Here is a 17,254-nt window from a genome sequence, read left to right as displayed (position 1 = left end):
AGACTGTGTTAGACTGGTTTACAGACTTTCTACAAAATAGAGAGTACACAGTTAAAAAGGGAAGGGAGTTCTCCAACTCCTGGAAAGCATTCTGTGGAGTTCCGCAAGGCTCCCCATTATCCCCCATCTTTTTCAATCTTTTCATGAGCTCACTCGGAAACATTAAATTAGAAGACAAAACCTTACTATCCTACGCAGATGACATTCTTCTCCTTATCCCCCAAAACAACCAAACATAGATGAGAAAATTTGAAACAACATAGAAAAAATCCACACCTGGGCAACCACAAACAAACTTTGCAGGACAATCAGGATATGGCTGCCTGTTTTGTTCTGTTATGACTCTCATTTACCCTGTTACTATGCTAGTCTTGTACCCTACTCTGCTTCAGTAAGTAGGTGGCATGTTGCTTTAAACAATTTAGTTAGATGATGAAATTTAATCCCTTGCACAGAAGAATGTCAATAAAATCATGTGATTTTTACTTCCTGATTACAGAGACAAAGCAACCTGAACATGGCTGGGTGGTTTCTATTATGGAGCTTACTACTAGCTTTTGCCTGCATGGCAGGTAAGAATTTTGTTGGATGTTTGAAGTTTGTATTTGCTTTTTGCAATGGTATTTAGATTACAAATTCAAGGATCTAAGTCCTCTCCTATATTGTTGACGGCATGTCCTAATGAATAAACACTGAGAGCCTGATTCTCCAAAGTGCATCCCGATTTTAGGCAGCTATAGGAGTCCTACAGCTGTCTAATCAGCCAATCGGGATGCACGTTTTTTTAAAAAATGCTCCCCAGGCAGGCCGCCTATATTGAAGGCGCCTCCGGGAGCCTAGGGAGACCCGCAAGACGCCTAAGCTTGCCTAAGGGCCTTAGGCAAACCTAGGCGGCCCTACGCGTCTCCCTAGTAGAGGAAGAGACGCTTAAAATGTAGGCCAGCAAAATGCTAGGCACCTGGGCCAATCAGTCCTTAGGATTAGTGCGGATGGGCGGACCAGCTATGCCTAAGGCCTGATTGGTCCAGGCTTCTAGAGCCTGGGCCAATCAGGCCTTAGATTTAGCGGGGAAGGGGCGGGTCCGTCTCATTTCCACGAGGCGGGCCCATCGGCTGGACGGCAGCAAGACCCGTCCAGCCGACCGACATGTAAAGGTTAGTTTGGGGGGGTCATCGGGCTTTCCGGCAGGAGGACTGGGCATCCTCCTGCCCGCGATTACCAGTTTGGGGGGGAGGAGGGTTCCAGGGGGGTTCCGGCAGGAGGACTGGGCATCCTCCTGCCCGCGATTACCAGTTTGGGGGGGAGGGGGGTTGCAGGGGGGTTCCGGCAGGAGGACTGGGCATCCTCCTGTTGGCGATGGGACAGGAGGTCGCGACCGCGGCCGCTATACTTATTACAGCAGGGAGATCCCTTGCTGCCATAAGTATAGCGGCCACGTCTAATTTAACCCGATTCTCTAACTGGCTTCTGTACCATGGACGCCGGTTACAGAATCGGGGTTTAGTGTAGGACCGATTCTGTATAGGACACCTCTCCTGGGCGTGCTATACAGAATCAGGGCCTGAACGGCTTACCTTATTGCAAGAAGAGTGGTTTAGACCAGTGATTTCCAACCAAGCCAGTCGGGTTTTCAGGATAGCCCTAATGAATATGCATGAGAGAGATCTGCGTATAATGGAGGTGCCAGGCATGCAAATCTGCTCCATGCATATTCATTAGAGTTGTCCTGAAAACCGACTGGCCTGGTGGTCTTCCAGGATAGGGTTGAGAACCACTGGTTAGACAGTACATTAGGTGATTCTTAAAAATTTCTGGTGACTCGATACTTGTTCTGTATTTGGTAAAGGTCAGTCTATCTGTTTTGTGTGTGAAGAAGTCATTGAAAGTTGTCTTATGTGTGGTAATAATAGGGGGTGCAGGGAGGAGAAGGAATCGGGGCACCCTCTTTAATTTCTGCCCTGGGCCCCAGCATGTCTGAAATCAGATCTGCTCCTGACTAGAGAATGACACGGGGAAAAAAATTATCACCATTCCCATCCCATCCCTGTGAGCTCAGTCCCTGTCCCTGCCCCGTCCTGTGAGCTCAGTCCCTGTCCCTGTCCCGTCCCCATGAGCTCAGTCCCTGTCCCTGCTCAGTCCCCGTCCCTGCCCCATACCCGTGAGCTCAGTCCCCGTCCTCGCCCCGCAAGCTCGGTCCCTGTCCCTGTTCTGCAAACTGTCAGATCCCACCCGCACAAGCCTCAAAAATAGGTATGATTTTATACTGAACTTATTTTATTAAAGTATAAAAAGAGACTGTTCTGTACAATTGTCATGTATAAACACAAATAATACAGAGCAAGGATCAGCAAAACCCCTGTCTCCCCTCCCTTTTATAAATATCCCCTCCACTATTGTGAAAACTGAACAAACCAAATTACTACAGAATGTTACATAGAAAAATCAAGCTAGCAGAATACTTCAGTCACACATGGCAGGAATAGTGTTAGAGGAGAGCAACTAGGGCAACTGCCCCCTGGTCAGAGAGAGAGCCCTAAGCCAGCTGGAAGCTAATTAAAGAAGCACAGCCTGGGCTTTGCAGACCCCAGTTATGTCTAATACCAGCTCTAGCAGGATACATATTTCAAATCTAAAATATTCTAATCACAAAATATAAAATAATTTTTTTCTACCTTTTGTTGTCTGGTAATTTTATTCTTCAAATCACATTGGCCTCAGGCTTTGGTTTTGGGTTCCTTCTGTCTTCATCGTGGTAAAATAGGCCTAAGAGGAACCGGGGAGGAGATGCCGAGTCTGACACGTGTGCAATTTTTTTACCACAGGAGCAAGACTTTTCACCACTTCCAAGTGAACTCAAGCATAGTACTGGGTAGAGCTTTGGATTCTTGCCCAGAAATAACTAAGAAGAAAAAATTTAAAAAATTTAAATTGAATCAGGTTGGGTCTTTATCTGCCGTCATCTACTATGTTACTATGTTACTCTGAGGAGCGTAAGTAGGAGAAAATTCTTAAACAGAATTTTGATGTCTCAGCCTTGGGGGTCCAGGTGGCTATTTGTGGGGGGCTGGTGGCTTGCGCCATTTTTCGGTGGGCCGAGCGTGTCCTGGATCGTGAGTCTGATGACTGGTCCTTGGTGGATCAGAAGGTGGCAAAGATTGAGATGACTGCCTCGTTCCTCTTGGATGCCCTTTATGACTTGGTGCGGACATCTGCCAAGTCTATGGCTTTTGGAGTGGCCGCGCGTCGTATTTGTGGCTTCAGGTTTGGTCGGCGGATGCCACGTCTAAAACTAAGCTCACTAAATTTCCCTTTCAGGGGTCTTTTTTATTTGGAGAGGATTTGGATAAGTTGGTTCAGACTCTGATGGACTCTAAAGTGCCCCGCCTGCCTGAGGACCATGCTCGCCCAGCGGCTCGGGGTAGCACTGCGTGGGAGCAACCGCGGAAGTTCTGCAGATACCGTCCTGGGCGTGGGGCTACTACTTTTCCAGCTTTGGGGTTTCCCCAGGGTCATTTTTATCAGCGCTTGCAGTCCTTTTGCGGGGTCCGTCAAGGGGGGGGCTGGGAATCCCTCCACCAGTTCCCCCGCTACCCATCCTGCCCAATGAGTCTTTGCCGGTCCATGGTATGCGGATCTGGTGCAGCATCTGGTGTCAGATCCTCTTCCTCTGCCTCTTTCGCCCGATCTTCTGACTCAGGGCCCCATTTCCATGTTCGATTCAGGTCCCTTTTGTCTCATGGCTTGGCTCTTGAAAGGGAATGCCTAGGTAAGAAGTGGTATTCAGATAAAGTGATCTCCACTCTTTTGGGGTCCCGGAGACATTCCACATCTCAGACTTATGTGTGGATTTGGCGTATCTTTGAGGGCTGTTGTTGGGCGTGTGGAGTGGTCTCTTTTTGCCGCTTCCCTGCCTAACATCTTGGAGTTCTTGTAGGATGGCCTGGACAGGGGCTTGGCTTGGTCTTCTCTCCGGGTTCAGACTTTCGTGGGTTGTTACGGGGTCAATGGTTGAACGCCATTCCTGATGTCGTTCGCTTCTTGCAAGCGGCCAAATTGCTCAAGCCTCCCATGCGGCCATCTGTTCCCTCTTGGGATTTGAATCTGGTTCTGTCCGGGCTGGTGCGCCCCCCTTTTGAGCCTTTGGGCACCTGCTCGTTGAAGGACCTTACTCTTAAGGTGATCTTCTTGGTGGCTATTACTTCTGCTAGACGTGTTTTGGAGCTGCAGGCTCTCTTGTAGGTCTCCCTTCTTGGAGTTTTCTAGGGAGTGGGTAGTGTTGAGGCCTGTTCCTTCCTTTCTGCCAAAGGTAGTTTCTCCTTTTTATGTCAATCAGGCAGTGGTCCTCCCAGTGTTGAGTAGTCAGGCTGGATCTTCTGAGCAGAAACAATTGCACAAGCTAGATGTTTGTCAGGTTCTTCACTCTTATGTGCAGAGGACCCAGGAATTCAGGAAATCAGATCATCTCTTTGTCCTTCTTGCAGATTCTCGTAAGGGGGATGGCGCTTCCAAGGCTACCATTGCGCGTTGGATCAAAGAGACTATTGCGTCTACATATCTTCTTCAGAAAAAGCCTGTTCCGGAATTTCTCAAGGCTCATTCCACTTGGGGTCAGACGGTGTCTTGGGGCTGAGTCTTTGCTAGTGCCTCTGGTAGACATTTGTAAGGCTGCTGTTTGGTCTTCCTTGCATTCCTTTGTCAGACACTACCATGTGGACGTTCAAGCGCATCACGACGCAGTGTTTAGTGAGCGTGTTCTAGTGTCAGCCCTTCGGGGGTCCCACCCATGATGGGGACTGCTTTGGTATGTCCCATTTGTAAGATACCTATACCGGTCTGGAGAGTTGCTAAAGAAGGAGAAATTAGGTTCTTACCTGCTAATTTAAGCCTCTCCAGACTGGTATAGGACCGCGCCCTGTCTATTGTGTTATTCTTGTGGCTGTTGTGTGTGCAGTTTTTTGTTTTTCTGCGGGTTCTAGTATTTTTCTAGGGCCGGGGAGAATTGAAGAACAACGGCTGTGGCTTGGCTGGCATAGCTGGCAAGCTTTGGGAACATTTTCTTGCTGGGATCTCTCCTTTGCATTTTCCAACAGCATTTGGGTATATAAATTGTTACACCTGTTCAGAGTCTTGTTTACTTCTGTTTCAAGTTCTTAGTTCTGCTTGGCTATTTGGCAGACTGATATAAATAGAGAAAGGCACCTATTATGTACTATTCCACAGTTTTGTTTCAGTCTACACCTGCTGGTCATGATGAGATATATGCCTGCTTGTAAGATACCTATACCAGTCTGGAGAGGCTAAAAGAAAGTAAATTCGCAGGTAAGAACCTGATTTCTCCTTTCTCTATATAATATTTAGTTGGTTGCAAAAGCTTGATAATGACTCTAATTTCTTCTGTAAGCACCATTTTCACACTTATTGTAAACAATGACTTCACACCGTCATCACTTTTGCACAATAGAAAAAGTAAGTAAGCAGCGAGTTCTGGTGGCCAAGTATGCAAAATGTTGCTTTACTTTTATTTTGGTACAAATTGCTTGAATTTTCTGAAATAATACTGTTAAATAGCAAACCCCCGTTTTACTAAACCTCAATAGAGGTTTCTACCGTGGCTCAGAGCGCTAAATGCGCCGACGCTCATATACTTCTATGAGAGTCGAACCATTTTGCGTAAACTTTGAGCTGCAGCCCAGGATGTATTATTATTGTGGAACTGTATAATTCTGAACTGCTAAGTTTTATTCTTGTTGTGAGCTGCCCAGAACTGTTGATGGGGCGGTATATAAGAAAATTTATTATTATTATTATTAAACTGGCGGCTGCAACGCAAGGGCATCCGTAAGTGCGCAGACGTCACCGTGATGACATCACATGCATGCGTGGAGGCCCTCCAGGCCCTGAGCCGCCAGTTGAGGGTACTGAAAAAGAAAAAGCGCGGAGAGGAGGAGAGACACCAGGGAGGAGGAGAGGCACTGGCAGCAGCTGACTGCCTACAGCAGATGCCTCTCATTGCAAGAGGTACGTCCTGTAGGCTGGCACTGGTGCCTCTCCTCCCCGGCGTCTCGTGGCACACCTGAAATCTCGTGTGGCATACTTTGCAATACACTGATTTAGCGCCTCAGGCTGCAGTAACATAGTAGATGACAGCAGATAAAGACTGGAATGGTCCATCCAGTCTGCCCAACCTGATTCCATTTAAATTTTTTTCTTCTAAGCTATTTCTGGGCAAGAATCCAAAGCTCTACCCGGTACTGCGCTTGGGTTCCAACTGCTGAAGTCTCCGTCAAAGCTCACTTAAGTCCATCTACACCCTCCCAGCCATCGAAGCCCTCCCCTGCCCATCTTCAACCAATTGGCCATATACAGACACAGACCATGCAAGTCTGCCCAGTACTGGCCTTAATTCAATATTTACTATTATTTTCTGATTCTAGATCCTCTGTGTTCATCCTACGCTTTTTTGAACTCCGTCACCATTTTCATCTCTACCATCTCTCTCGGGAGCGCATTCCAGGTCTCCACCACCCTCTCCATAAAGAAGAATTTCCTTACATTGCTCTTGAATCTACCACCCCCTCAACCTCAAATTATGTCCTCTGGTTTTACCATTTTCATTTCTCTGGAAAAGAATTTGTTCTATGTTAATACCTTTCAAGTATTTGAATGTCTGAATCATATCTGCCCTGTCCCTCCTTTCTTCTACAGTATACATATTCAGGGCTTCCAGTCTCACCTCATACGTCTTCTGGTGCAAACCTCCTACCATGACTTATTAAAAGGGTGGGGGAGTTAGATGTCAGAATCTAAGGGTTTCCTTTTTTTTTCCACTCACCATGTTTAGGGTATGATATGTTACACAGAACTGTCAGTGGTTAACATGGGAATGTATATTGTCCCCTAGATGCTGAATTTTGCCTGGCATCGTATTTTGCTGATCATATGGTATTGCAGAAGGAACCAGCACAAGCAATGATTTGGGGCCACGGTGATGTTGGAGCTTTTGTGAAAGTCACCATTTTCCAGGGATCAAATATTATCTCCTGGAAAATAGGACAAGTAGAAGGTAAGAAAGTCATTATTTTTCTTCAGACAGTAGTTTTTGAATATATTAATTTTTTTTATTTTTTAGTACAGTGGAACACCGATTATCTGGATGATTGAACATTCATTTTTTTCTTTTGTTTAAAATAATTGTTAATAAAAAATACCTTCAGCGCACACCCCCCCCAAACAAGAAAAAGCAGCATTCCTCCTCCCTCCCTAAACAGGCACCACCAACCCCCTCCCGGACCCAGAGGAAAGACCCCAGGCCTACCTTGTTTCCCTGGTGGTCTAGCAGCAGCACTGGGGCAGGAGCAATCCAACTCATTCCTGCCCAAGCTCTGTCAGCTGCCGAGACATCCAGGGGCAGTCTCGCGAGACTGAGTAGGCCCATATCCCACTCTAACTAGTACATTTATGGTGGAACTTGTGAGTCCTCTAAAACCCACCAAAAACCTACTGTACCTACGTATAAGTGACACCTGCAGGCTATTGTGGTGGTGGTGTAAGGTTGCATACAGTAGATTTTTGGTGGGTTTTAGAAGCTCCCCATACAATGTAAGGGGGTAATCTAATATAATAAAATGCTAGGCCGTGCATGCGCACTCAAAGTCGTGTTCCCTGATCCGTCGCGGAAACACGAGTGCGCATGCGCGCTTACTATGTCACAGGGATGAGCAGAAGACTCCATCAGCAATTGCACTGGCTGGCCGACACCGGAGCAGGCCAGCGTGCCTCCACTGCAGCGTCAAAGATCTGCTGCCGAAACAAACTCCACCCCAGCATGAAGGGAAGGGTCCGGCCAGCCGGAGACAGAAGGAAACAACTAAAAATAACACTTCCGGGGCAGGCAGATAGCGCGGTAAGGGTGAGCCGCACCTGCGTCGGAGAAGGCTTCTGACGCAGGCGGCGGTCGTGAGAGGAGCCGGCGGGAGACGGCCAGAACGCAGGAAGGCAGGTAGGGAAGTCAAAAGACTACGCCGCTAAGTTTTAAAGTCGTGAAAAGCTGACAGCCATGAAGTATGCAGGCGACATACTTCACGACCGACGGCTTTTCAAACCCCCACCAGCACTGCCGGCTGCGGTTAAGGCCTGGCTTCTTACTAATCCAAGCAAGCACCTTGCACTATCGCTGTTGAAGTAACCGGCAGAGTGTGATGTCACCTTGAGGTAATTGCAGGTCAGGAGCTAAACAGAGATTTAAAAAAACAAACAAACAACAGTGGACAAGGACAGGGGGCTAAGGAAGAGGGTCAGGGGGAGAAAAGAAGGAGTGCTGCTGGACAGGGAGAGCAGGGAAGAGGAACAGGGGAGCAGGGAAGAGAAACAGGGGAGCAGGTAAGAAGTGCTGCTGGACAGGGGGAGCAGGGAAGAGGAACAGGGGAGCAGGGAAGAGAAACAGGGGAGCAGGTAGAAGTGCTGCTGGACAGGGGGAGCAGGGAAGAAGTGCTGCTGGACAGGGGGAGCAGGGAAGAGGAACAGGGGAGCAGGGAAGAGAAACAGGGGAGCAGGTAAGAAGTGCTGCTGGACAGGGGGAGCAGGGAAGAAGTGCTGCTGGACAGGGGGAGCAGGGAAGAGGGACAGGGGGAGCAGGTAAGGAGTGCTGCTGGACAGGGGGAGGTAAAGGAAGGGAGAAGGCCTACTGTTGGACAGTGATGGTTGACAGCCGAGGAAAGAGAGAGACAGAAAGCGGCCAAGTGGAGAGAGAGAGAAAGAAAGAATGAAAGACAGACATACATATATTCTAGCACCCGTTAATGTAACGGGCTTAAAGACTAGTAATAATAATAACAGTTTATATACCGCAGGACCGTGAAGTTCTATGCGGTTTACAATGATTAAGAAGTTACAGATTGAGTAGAGTTAAGATTTAGCGGTCAGTTATTGTGGGGAAAGATTGTTCAGTGCAGCTACCTTAGTACTTTAGGAACAAATATGTTTTTAGGTGTCTCCTAAATTCCCCATAAGTATTCGCAAGCATGAGTAATTGTTTCAGATCTTTACCCCATAATGCTGCCTGATAAGAGAAGAGATGTTGATGATGTCTTTTAAAGTTACATCCTTTAACCAGTGGAGAAACAAAATTCAAGTTTGAGCTTCTCTTAAGTCGATTGGTTGACAAAGAGAAAAGGTCAGTTATATATCTGGGGGCTAGGCCAAAAAGTACCTTAAAGCAGAAACATCCAAATTTAAACTTCACACGTGCCTCCATCGGCAGCCAATGCAGGAGTCGGTAGGAAGGAGTTACATAGTCGAACTTCTTCAAACCCAAAATCATCCTGATCGCCACATTCTGCACCAGTTGTAATCGTTGCAAGTTCTTCTGGGAAATTGCTAGATAGGCTATATTACAATAGTCAAGGGATTGTACCAGAATTCTGAATGATGAAGCATCAAAATATGCTCGAATGGACCGAAGCTTCCAGAGACCTGGTCTTTTATGGTTAGGCCCTGGTCTAGTATTACACCCAGTACCTTCATAGTAGATTGGATAGGGTAACTGAGTTTGTTGATGCGAAGCGAAGTTTTAGTGTCAAGTGGGTGTGGCGAGGCTACGAAGAATTTTGTTTTTTCTGAGTTTAGTTTCAATTCCATCACATTATGGTGAGATGTGTACCTGGGATCTTTTTATGTGATGTTCACTGCAGTACCCCTTAGAGTGCCCCATTGTTCTGCTGGAATATCTGTGTGGCCAGTCTACTGAGAATGCTGCTGTCCTCCATGTCCTAATGGCTTGTTTTTGTGTGGTTTTCTTTGGATGGTTTTTTTTTTGGTTTGACAATGGTCCTAAAAGATAGATGCACTGAGCTCAAAACCATTTAGAAAATTAGTCATTTTTGAAACAGAAAGTTAGCCATTTTTCTGGTTTGAAAATGGCCATTTTCTCTACTGGATTTTTTTGACCTTCTTCCCGAAACATCCAAAATCGGATTTAGATGTCATATTGAAAATGCCCCTGTCAATCTCTCACTCTCATCTAAGAAGTAGCAATGCTTTCAAAGTGAACTTGGGAAATATAACAAAGGAGAATAGGACACAGTTGGATTGAGGCAAGTGTTGAAAATAACATTAATAAAGATTATGTTACATGTGAACTATAAAGACCATGGCGGTCGTGTTAGAAGCGCTATTTGTTTATTCTTATTATGTACATAATAATCTTTAAATCACTCTTGAAAATGCACTTTTTTAGGAAAGTTTTTAATATTTTGAGGTAGACTGAACAGAATTTCAGGTACTGGTACATTTTATTTTTATGTGTATTTTAATTGTTTGTTTTATAATTATATGAATGTTTTACTTGTTTGATTGTATTACCTTTCCTTTTTAATATTGGCATTCTTTTCAATGAGAATGTAATTTTGTAAGCTGCTTTGACCTATTGCATTAAGCGTGCTATCAAATGAATAATAAACCTAAGAACATAAGCATCGCCTCTGCCGAGTCAGACTATAGGACCTATATGTCCATCGTGCTCAGCAGTCCGCACTCGCGGCGGGCCCCCAGGACCGTGACCTGTAGTGATCCTTTACTTAAGACATTTTATCCTTTATAGTACCCCTCTAACTATACACCTCAATCCCCTTTTCCTTCAAGAACATGTCCAACCCCTTTTTGAAACCCAAAATCGTACTCTGCTCTACCACTAAGAACTAACAGTGATAATGTAGAATAGAAATTTGTTCAATAAATGAATAAATACATACATACATAAATAAATAAATAACAGTGCAGTGGTACTTAAACTCAGTTCTACAGATGTTTAAGCCCCCAAAATGTCTAAATCAGCATTTTACAAAAGACCAGGACAAAATGTTAAGCTGCAAAAACATCTAAAATGGCTGAAGGTGTGTCAGGGAGAGTATGGCAGAGTGGTTAGTTGTGGGTTCAAACCCACCATGCTCCTTGTGACCCTGACCAAGTCACTTAATCCCCCATTGCCCCAGGTACATTACATAGATTGTGACAGACAGGAAAAAATGAGCACCTGAATAAATTCATGTAAACTGTTCTGATTTCCCCTGGTAGTGTGAAAAGTTTCAGCTTCTGATAACCAGAGCTGGTATTGTGACATCATAATGCCTCATTCCACCAATGCCTGAGAGCCAACCTCATCAGTGATGTCACAATGACTTGATTGTCCTATACTTGGCTCACTTTTGCTACATTTTGATTTCTAGAATGGCGCAGTGGTTAAAGCTACAACCTCAACACCCTGAGGTGGTGGGTTCAAACCCATGCTGCTCCTTTTGAACCTGGGCCAAGTCACTTAATCCTCCCATTGCCCCAGGTACATTAGATAGATTGGGAGCCAGGAAAAATGCTTGAGTACCTGAAAACATTGTTAAATGTTCTGAGCTTCCCTAGGAGAACAGTATAGAAAATTGAATAAATAAATAGTGTGAAAAGTTTCAGCTTCTGATAACCAGAGCTGGTATTGTGACATCATAATGCCTCATTCCACCAATGCCTGAGAGCCAACCTCATCAGTGATGTCACAATGGCTTGATTGTCCTATACTTGGCTCACTTTTGCTACATTATGATTTCTAGAGTGGCGCAGTGGTTAAAGCTACAGCCTCAGGACCCTGTTTTAAGGAGCGTTGCCATAGTCCAGACAGGAGATGATTAGTGAGTGGATAAGGACGTTGAGAGATGCTTGATCTAGAAACTTAGCGAGCGAACGTATCATTCATAAACGGAAAAAGCATTTTTGTACCACTGAACTAATTTGATCATGAAACGAAAATGTATTGTCTAGGATAATTCCCAGAAGTTTAATAGTTCTTACAGATTGGATGGGTGTGAATCTAAATTCTATAGGTGAAAGCAGTGCTTGACCCTTTTTGAGTGGGAAGACCATAGATTTAGTTTTTTTTTAATATTAAGTGAAAGCATGTTGGAATTAAGCCACCTATTTATTTTTTCCAGCTTTTGATTGATAACTGATATGTCATGGGGGGTCATTTAAATCGATTGGATGGGTTAGCTGTATATCATCAGCATAAGCGAAGACAGTAGCATCAGATTTGTCACATCTGACAACACCTTGTGGTGTTGGAGAGCTTTCTGGGAGTTGGTGGTGGGATATTAAAACCATGAGCTGGCTGAATGTCTAGGCTACAGAGGCCAACATGAATTAGGCCCCATCCCTATCACAGGATATGTAGGCCCAAGACACAGTTTCTGGAACTCACTGATGAGTGGTGCATAGGGTGCTTCCAATTAGCTCAGGGGTTGTGCTATATAACAATTTGTATGCAGATCTAATTATATTCATGTATATTGTTTCTTCAGGAGATACAGGGACCTGGAACATCATTCTGAGCCCTATGAATCCTGGAGGTCCCTATAAAATTGTTGCAGAGCAGTATTTCAGAAGAGAAGTGAAAAATGTTACTTTACAAGATGTTTTATTTGGTGATGTCTGGCTTTGTGGTGGACAAAGTAACATGGAGATGACTGTCTTACAGGTATTATACAACCTGTTTAAAACTGGACTTGCAAAGATGTACAACTAAATACCACAATAATGTATGCTAAGAAAATTAATTCAGTAACTGTTATTGTCCATTAGAGTTCCATTCATTTATTTTATTTATTGCTTAACGAATCTACATATAGTCAGTCCTTTAGGTAGAAATAAATTTAACCGCAGAAATCTGTTGATAGGTTTTGAAGTGACTTAGGCGTCCAATTCATAAATGACAGGTCTTTCCACAAAATAGAGACTTATAAGATCATGAAGGGCATAGAGAGAGTAGAGAAGGACAGATTCTTCAAACTTTCGAAAAATAAAAGAACAAGAGGTCACTTGGAAAAGTTGAAAGGGGACAGATTTAAAACAAATGCTAGGAAGTTCTTCTTTACCCAACGAGTGGTGGACACCTGGAATGCGCTTCCAGAGGGCGTAATAGGGCAGAGTACAGTACAGGGGTTTAAGAAAGGATTGGACAATTTCCTGCTGGAAAAGGGGATAGAGGGGTATAAATAGAGGATTACTGCACAGGTCCTGGACCTGTTGGGCCGCCGCGTGAGCGGACTGCTGGGCATGATGGACCTCAGGTCTGACCCAGCGGAGGCATTGCTTATGTTTTTATGTTCAGCGAGGGTTTTTGGTGCCAGGGGCAGATAGTTTTGAGAATTTATATCTGCTACCTCTATATTACACTGTACAGGAGGAAATGTGAGGGGGTACTTTATGTGATTAATCATACAATCAAAAATTTGAAGCAGTGTTAATTGAATACAGTTGATATATTTGCAGATTTGTATATGCAAAAGCCTCATAACTATTCATTGCAATACCCTAAAAATTGTGAAGGTAATCCAAAACTAATCTGTTAGACTCTGTACAATTAACAAACTAAAGTAAGCAGATGTGTTCCTTTTAAATATTTAACCCGGTATTTTTCATTCGTTTTTTAAAACCAGGTAATGAATGCAAAAAAGGAATTGTCTGAAGTTGAACTCTACCCACGAATTCGTGTGTTCACAGCTTCTCTTGTTCAGGCAGAAGCAGAGTTGGAAGATCTTGCTAAAATAGACCTCCAGTGGTCTGTGCCAACTGCTGGTAAGAATATGTGCACAAATCCTCCATTGCCAATAAGACTAGTCTTCAAAAAATAAATTAAATAACGATTACACATTAAAGAGCTCATCAAATTAAAAATAATTAAGCTCTGCATGGTTAAAAGTTCATATTGAACTGTAAATTATGCAGGGCAGGATTAGTCCTTTGATGGGCCCTAGACACACAAGTACACTGGGACCCTGGCCTTGCCTCCGTCCCCAGCTTCAACCCCACCGCTGTCTAGCTGTGCCACTGAACAATGCAAAGCTAACATATGCTAGTAAATAAATTCCAAAATAAACTACCCTTTTTGTACCTTTGTTGTCTGGACATTTTGTTTTTCCATCACGCTAATCCCAGTTACATAAGAACATAAGAAAAGCCTTACTGGGTTAGACCAATGGTCCATCAAGCCCAGTAGCCTGTGCTTACGTTGGCCAATCCAGGCCACTAGTACCTGGCAAAAACCCAAAGACTAGCAACATTCCATGCTACCAATCCAGGGCAAGCAGTGGATTCCCCATATCTTTCTCAATAACAGACTATGGACTTTTTCCTCTAGGAAATTGTCCAAACCCTTCTGGAAACCAGCTACGCTATCCGCTCTTAGCACAACCTCTGGTAATGTGTTCCAGAACTTAACTATTCTCTGAGTGAAAAAATATTTCCTCTTATTGCTTTTAAAAGTATTTCCCTGTAACTTCATCGAGTGTTCCCTAGTCTTTGTAAATTTTGACGGAGTGAAAAATCGCTCCACATGTACCCGTTTTACTCCACTCAGGATTTTGTAGACTTCAATCATATCTCTCCTTAGCCGTCTCTTTTCCAAGCTGAAGAGCCCTAACCTATGTAGTCTTTCCTCATACGAGAGGAATTCCATCCCCTTTATCATCTTGGTCACTCTTCTTTGAACCTTTTCTAGCACCACTATATCTTTCTTGAGATAAGGAGACTAGAATTGAACGCAATACTCCAGTTGAGGTCGCACCATGGAGCAATACAGAGGTATTATAACATTCTTGGTCTTGTTAACCATCCCTTTTTCAATAATACCTAGCATCTTGTTTGCTTTTTTGGCCACTGCTGCACATTGGGTGGAAGATTTCATCGTATTGTCTACAATAACACTCAGATCCTTTCTGTGTTTTCTGCTAATTTTCTTTCCAGTGTCTGCTATCTGTTTGGTTTTTCTCATCTCTCCTGTCTTGTTTCATTCCCTTACTACACCTGGCACCCCTTCCCCAGCCTCCTATTCCTGCTACCTCTGTGCTCACTATTCTCTTCTCCTTGCCACCCCTGCCCTTGATTTCTCCTACACGATTCCACCATTTCTAATAATAATAATAATAACTTTATTTTTCTATACCGCCATAATCATGCGACTTCTAGGCGGTTTGAAGAGAGCTGGACAATCAGCGAGTTACAATATGCAGATAGTCAGTGGAATTACAGTATGCAGAATCTTAAAAAGTAGCGAATTACAATATACAGTTTTCAGAGGGGCCCTTTTAGAAAGAAGTAGCGAATTACAAAATACAGTATGTTAAGAGTTTCAGAGGGGGCATATTAGGAAAAAAAGAGATGGAATTAATGTTTGGTGTAGTTAATGTTTAGGTGATATATCTCGTAACTCCAATTTAGGTGATATATCTAGTAACTCCAATTCCTCCATTCTTGTAGCCTAGCATCTCCTCTCCTTCTCCCCTCCACCATCTCTTTTCCCTCCCACCACCATGGTCAATCTTCCTGTACCTTCTCTCTTCCCTTCTGCCCCACTCTTCCACTCTGGTCCAACATTTCTCCCTCTCTTGTCTCTCTCTTCCATTGTATTACATCTCTCCATCAATGCCTTCTGCTCTGGAGTTAACATTTCTCTCTTTCTCCTTTCCCCCTTGTCCATCTCTCCTTTTTTTCTCATTGTCTATTGCTATTCTCTCTCTTTTTCTTGCACCCTGGGTCCAACATTTCTCTCCCCCCACCCATCCTCGCAGAATATTTCCTTCCTTCTCTGCACTGCCATGTCTAACATGTCTTCCACTGTGCCCCCTTGCAGCATTTCTCCTCCCTTCCATGACCATGTCCAACATTTCTCCCTCTCTTGTCCCCCCTATGCAGCATGACTCCTTCCCTCCCTCCCATGACCATGTCCAATATTAATTCCTATTTGCCCCATGTATTTCCCCTTTCTTCCCACAACCATGACCCAACATTTCTCCCTCTCTTGCATCCTTGTGAAGGAGCCCTCCCCCAAACATTTCCAACATTGCCTCACTGTACAGCTTCTCTCCTACTTGATCCATCCTTGTTTATTTTCCCTCTCTCTTCCCAGGCCCTACCCCCATGCAGCACCTCTCCCTCTCTTTCCCCTGCCTGTCCAACAAGTCTCCTTTCCTTCCTTCTTCCTTTTGCCCAGGCTGGAAAACTTGAAAAAGAGGGAAAGGAGAATTGGTAACAACAAAGCCCTTCGTACATTTAAAGAGACTATGGTGTGGGCTGTGCTGGGGCATTCTCGTGTCCTTTCCGCCTGGTCAGGGAGCGCTCACAGGTCCAGACAATGTCAGCAGACCCCAAAACAGTAGCTAGCCAATTGGTCCCGTGTTCCTCTTTATGGCACACTGGGGTACTCTCCTCATTTTCAGCACAGCAAGTTTGCAGGGGTTTTCAATGCTTGCTACGTTCCATGTGGGTAACTGTTAGGAAGCAGTGGTTGGACCAATATAGAAGGAAGAGAAAGATGCTGATATGGTTAGGGATGCGGCACCACACCTCCACTGACAGAAATTTTTAGAAATAAAAACAAAAGCTAGAAGTAAAACTTTATTTCCCTGGATTAATTAGTTCTTGGGAACTAATACTCCATCAAATTAAAACGCCCTGACTGCCTAATAAACGTAGTCCCTGGCTGGGATCAGCTAAGGAAGCTCCTGCGGTCCTGCAGCTCCCTTTCTTGCTCCTGTAGCAGCTGTAGCGATTGTTACATGCTGCCTGTATCTGACTGTGAAGGCTTCTTTCTGCCGTGTTTATGTTTGTATATGTTTATTTAAGATTTGATCTACCGCTCCTGCATTTTACTGACGTAAGCGGTTTACAATGTATTAAAGTAAATTGAAATTAGGTACTTGAGAAAAACTACCCTATCTGTCCCGAAGGCTCACAATCTAGCTAAAGTACCTGATTAATAATATGAAATCCATTTCTAAGATCAAAAATCTGCTCAGGCCAACTAGGAAGTTGCATCGGAGAGGGGTAGAATGCAGAAGAGTGAGGCTTCCAGGTCAGCTGAAGGCAGTCTATCAGAATTGCTGTCAAAGCAATTTCAAGTTTATTAAAAATTTGTTGTCAAGTATTTCAATGCGTATGACAATGTTAAAAGTAGGGGACAAACTACAAGACAGAGAAGCAAGGAGATGCAGGACTGTCAACGCTATGAAGTGTGCACAGTGTCCAGGAGAGAGAAGGAAGGAAGGCCACCGCATATCCCCTGATAGTGGTTCGCGTTCTGGGAACCTCTGCAGTAGATGTCATGGGAGTAGTGCATGGGGCCCCCCTGACCTCCTAGGTCCAAGGCACATGCCTGCTGGATTTACTCTTTAATCCAGCCCTGCTTATGAGAAGAGGGGCCACTTTACTATTTAGTGTT

The 17,254-nt window shown here is 44.4% G+C and overlaps 1 protein-coding gene across 1 annotated transcript in view; it reads left to right on the top strand.

Annotated features, from left to right (window-relative positions):
- Positions 1-499: 499 nt before the first annotated feature.
- Positions 500-17,254, top strand: part of SIAE (sialic acid acetylesterase) — a 52,904-nt gene continuing 36,149 nt past the window's right edge. The window contains exons 1-4 of the mRNA XM_033917869.1: positions 500-572; positions 6,902-7,063; positions 12,339-12,514; positions 13,476-13,614. Of these exons, the coding sequence (XP_033773760.1) occupies positions 518-572; positions 6,902-7,063; positions 12,339-12,514; positions 13,476-13,614 (532 nt within the window). The 5' untranslated portion in view covers positions 500-517. The remainder of the gene's footprint in view (positions 573-6,901; positions 7,064-12,338; positions 12,515-13,475; positions 13,615-17,254) is intronic.

Source organism: Geotrypetes seraphini, chromosome 13 (assembly GCF_902459505.1).
Source record: "Geotrypetes seraphini chromosome 13, aGeoSer1.1, whole genome shotgun sequence".
Taxonomy (NCBI): domain Eukaryota; kingdom Metazoa; phylum Chordata; class Amphibia; order Gymnophiona; family Dermophiidae; genus Geotrypetes; species Geotrypetes seraphini.
Note: the sequence above shows the minus strand (reverse complement) of the source record. Positions and strands in the feature narration are given on the sequence as shown.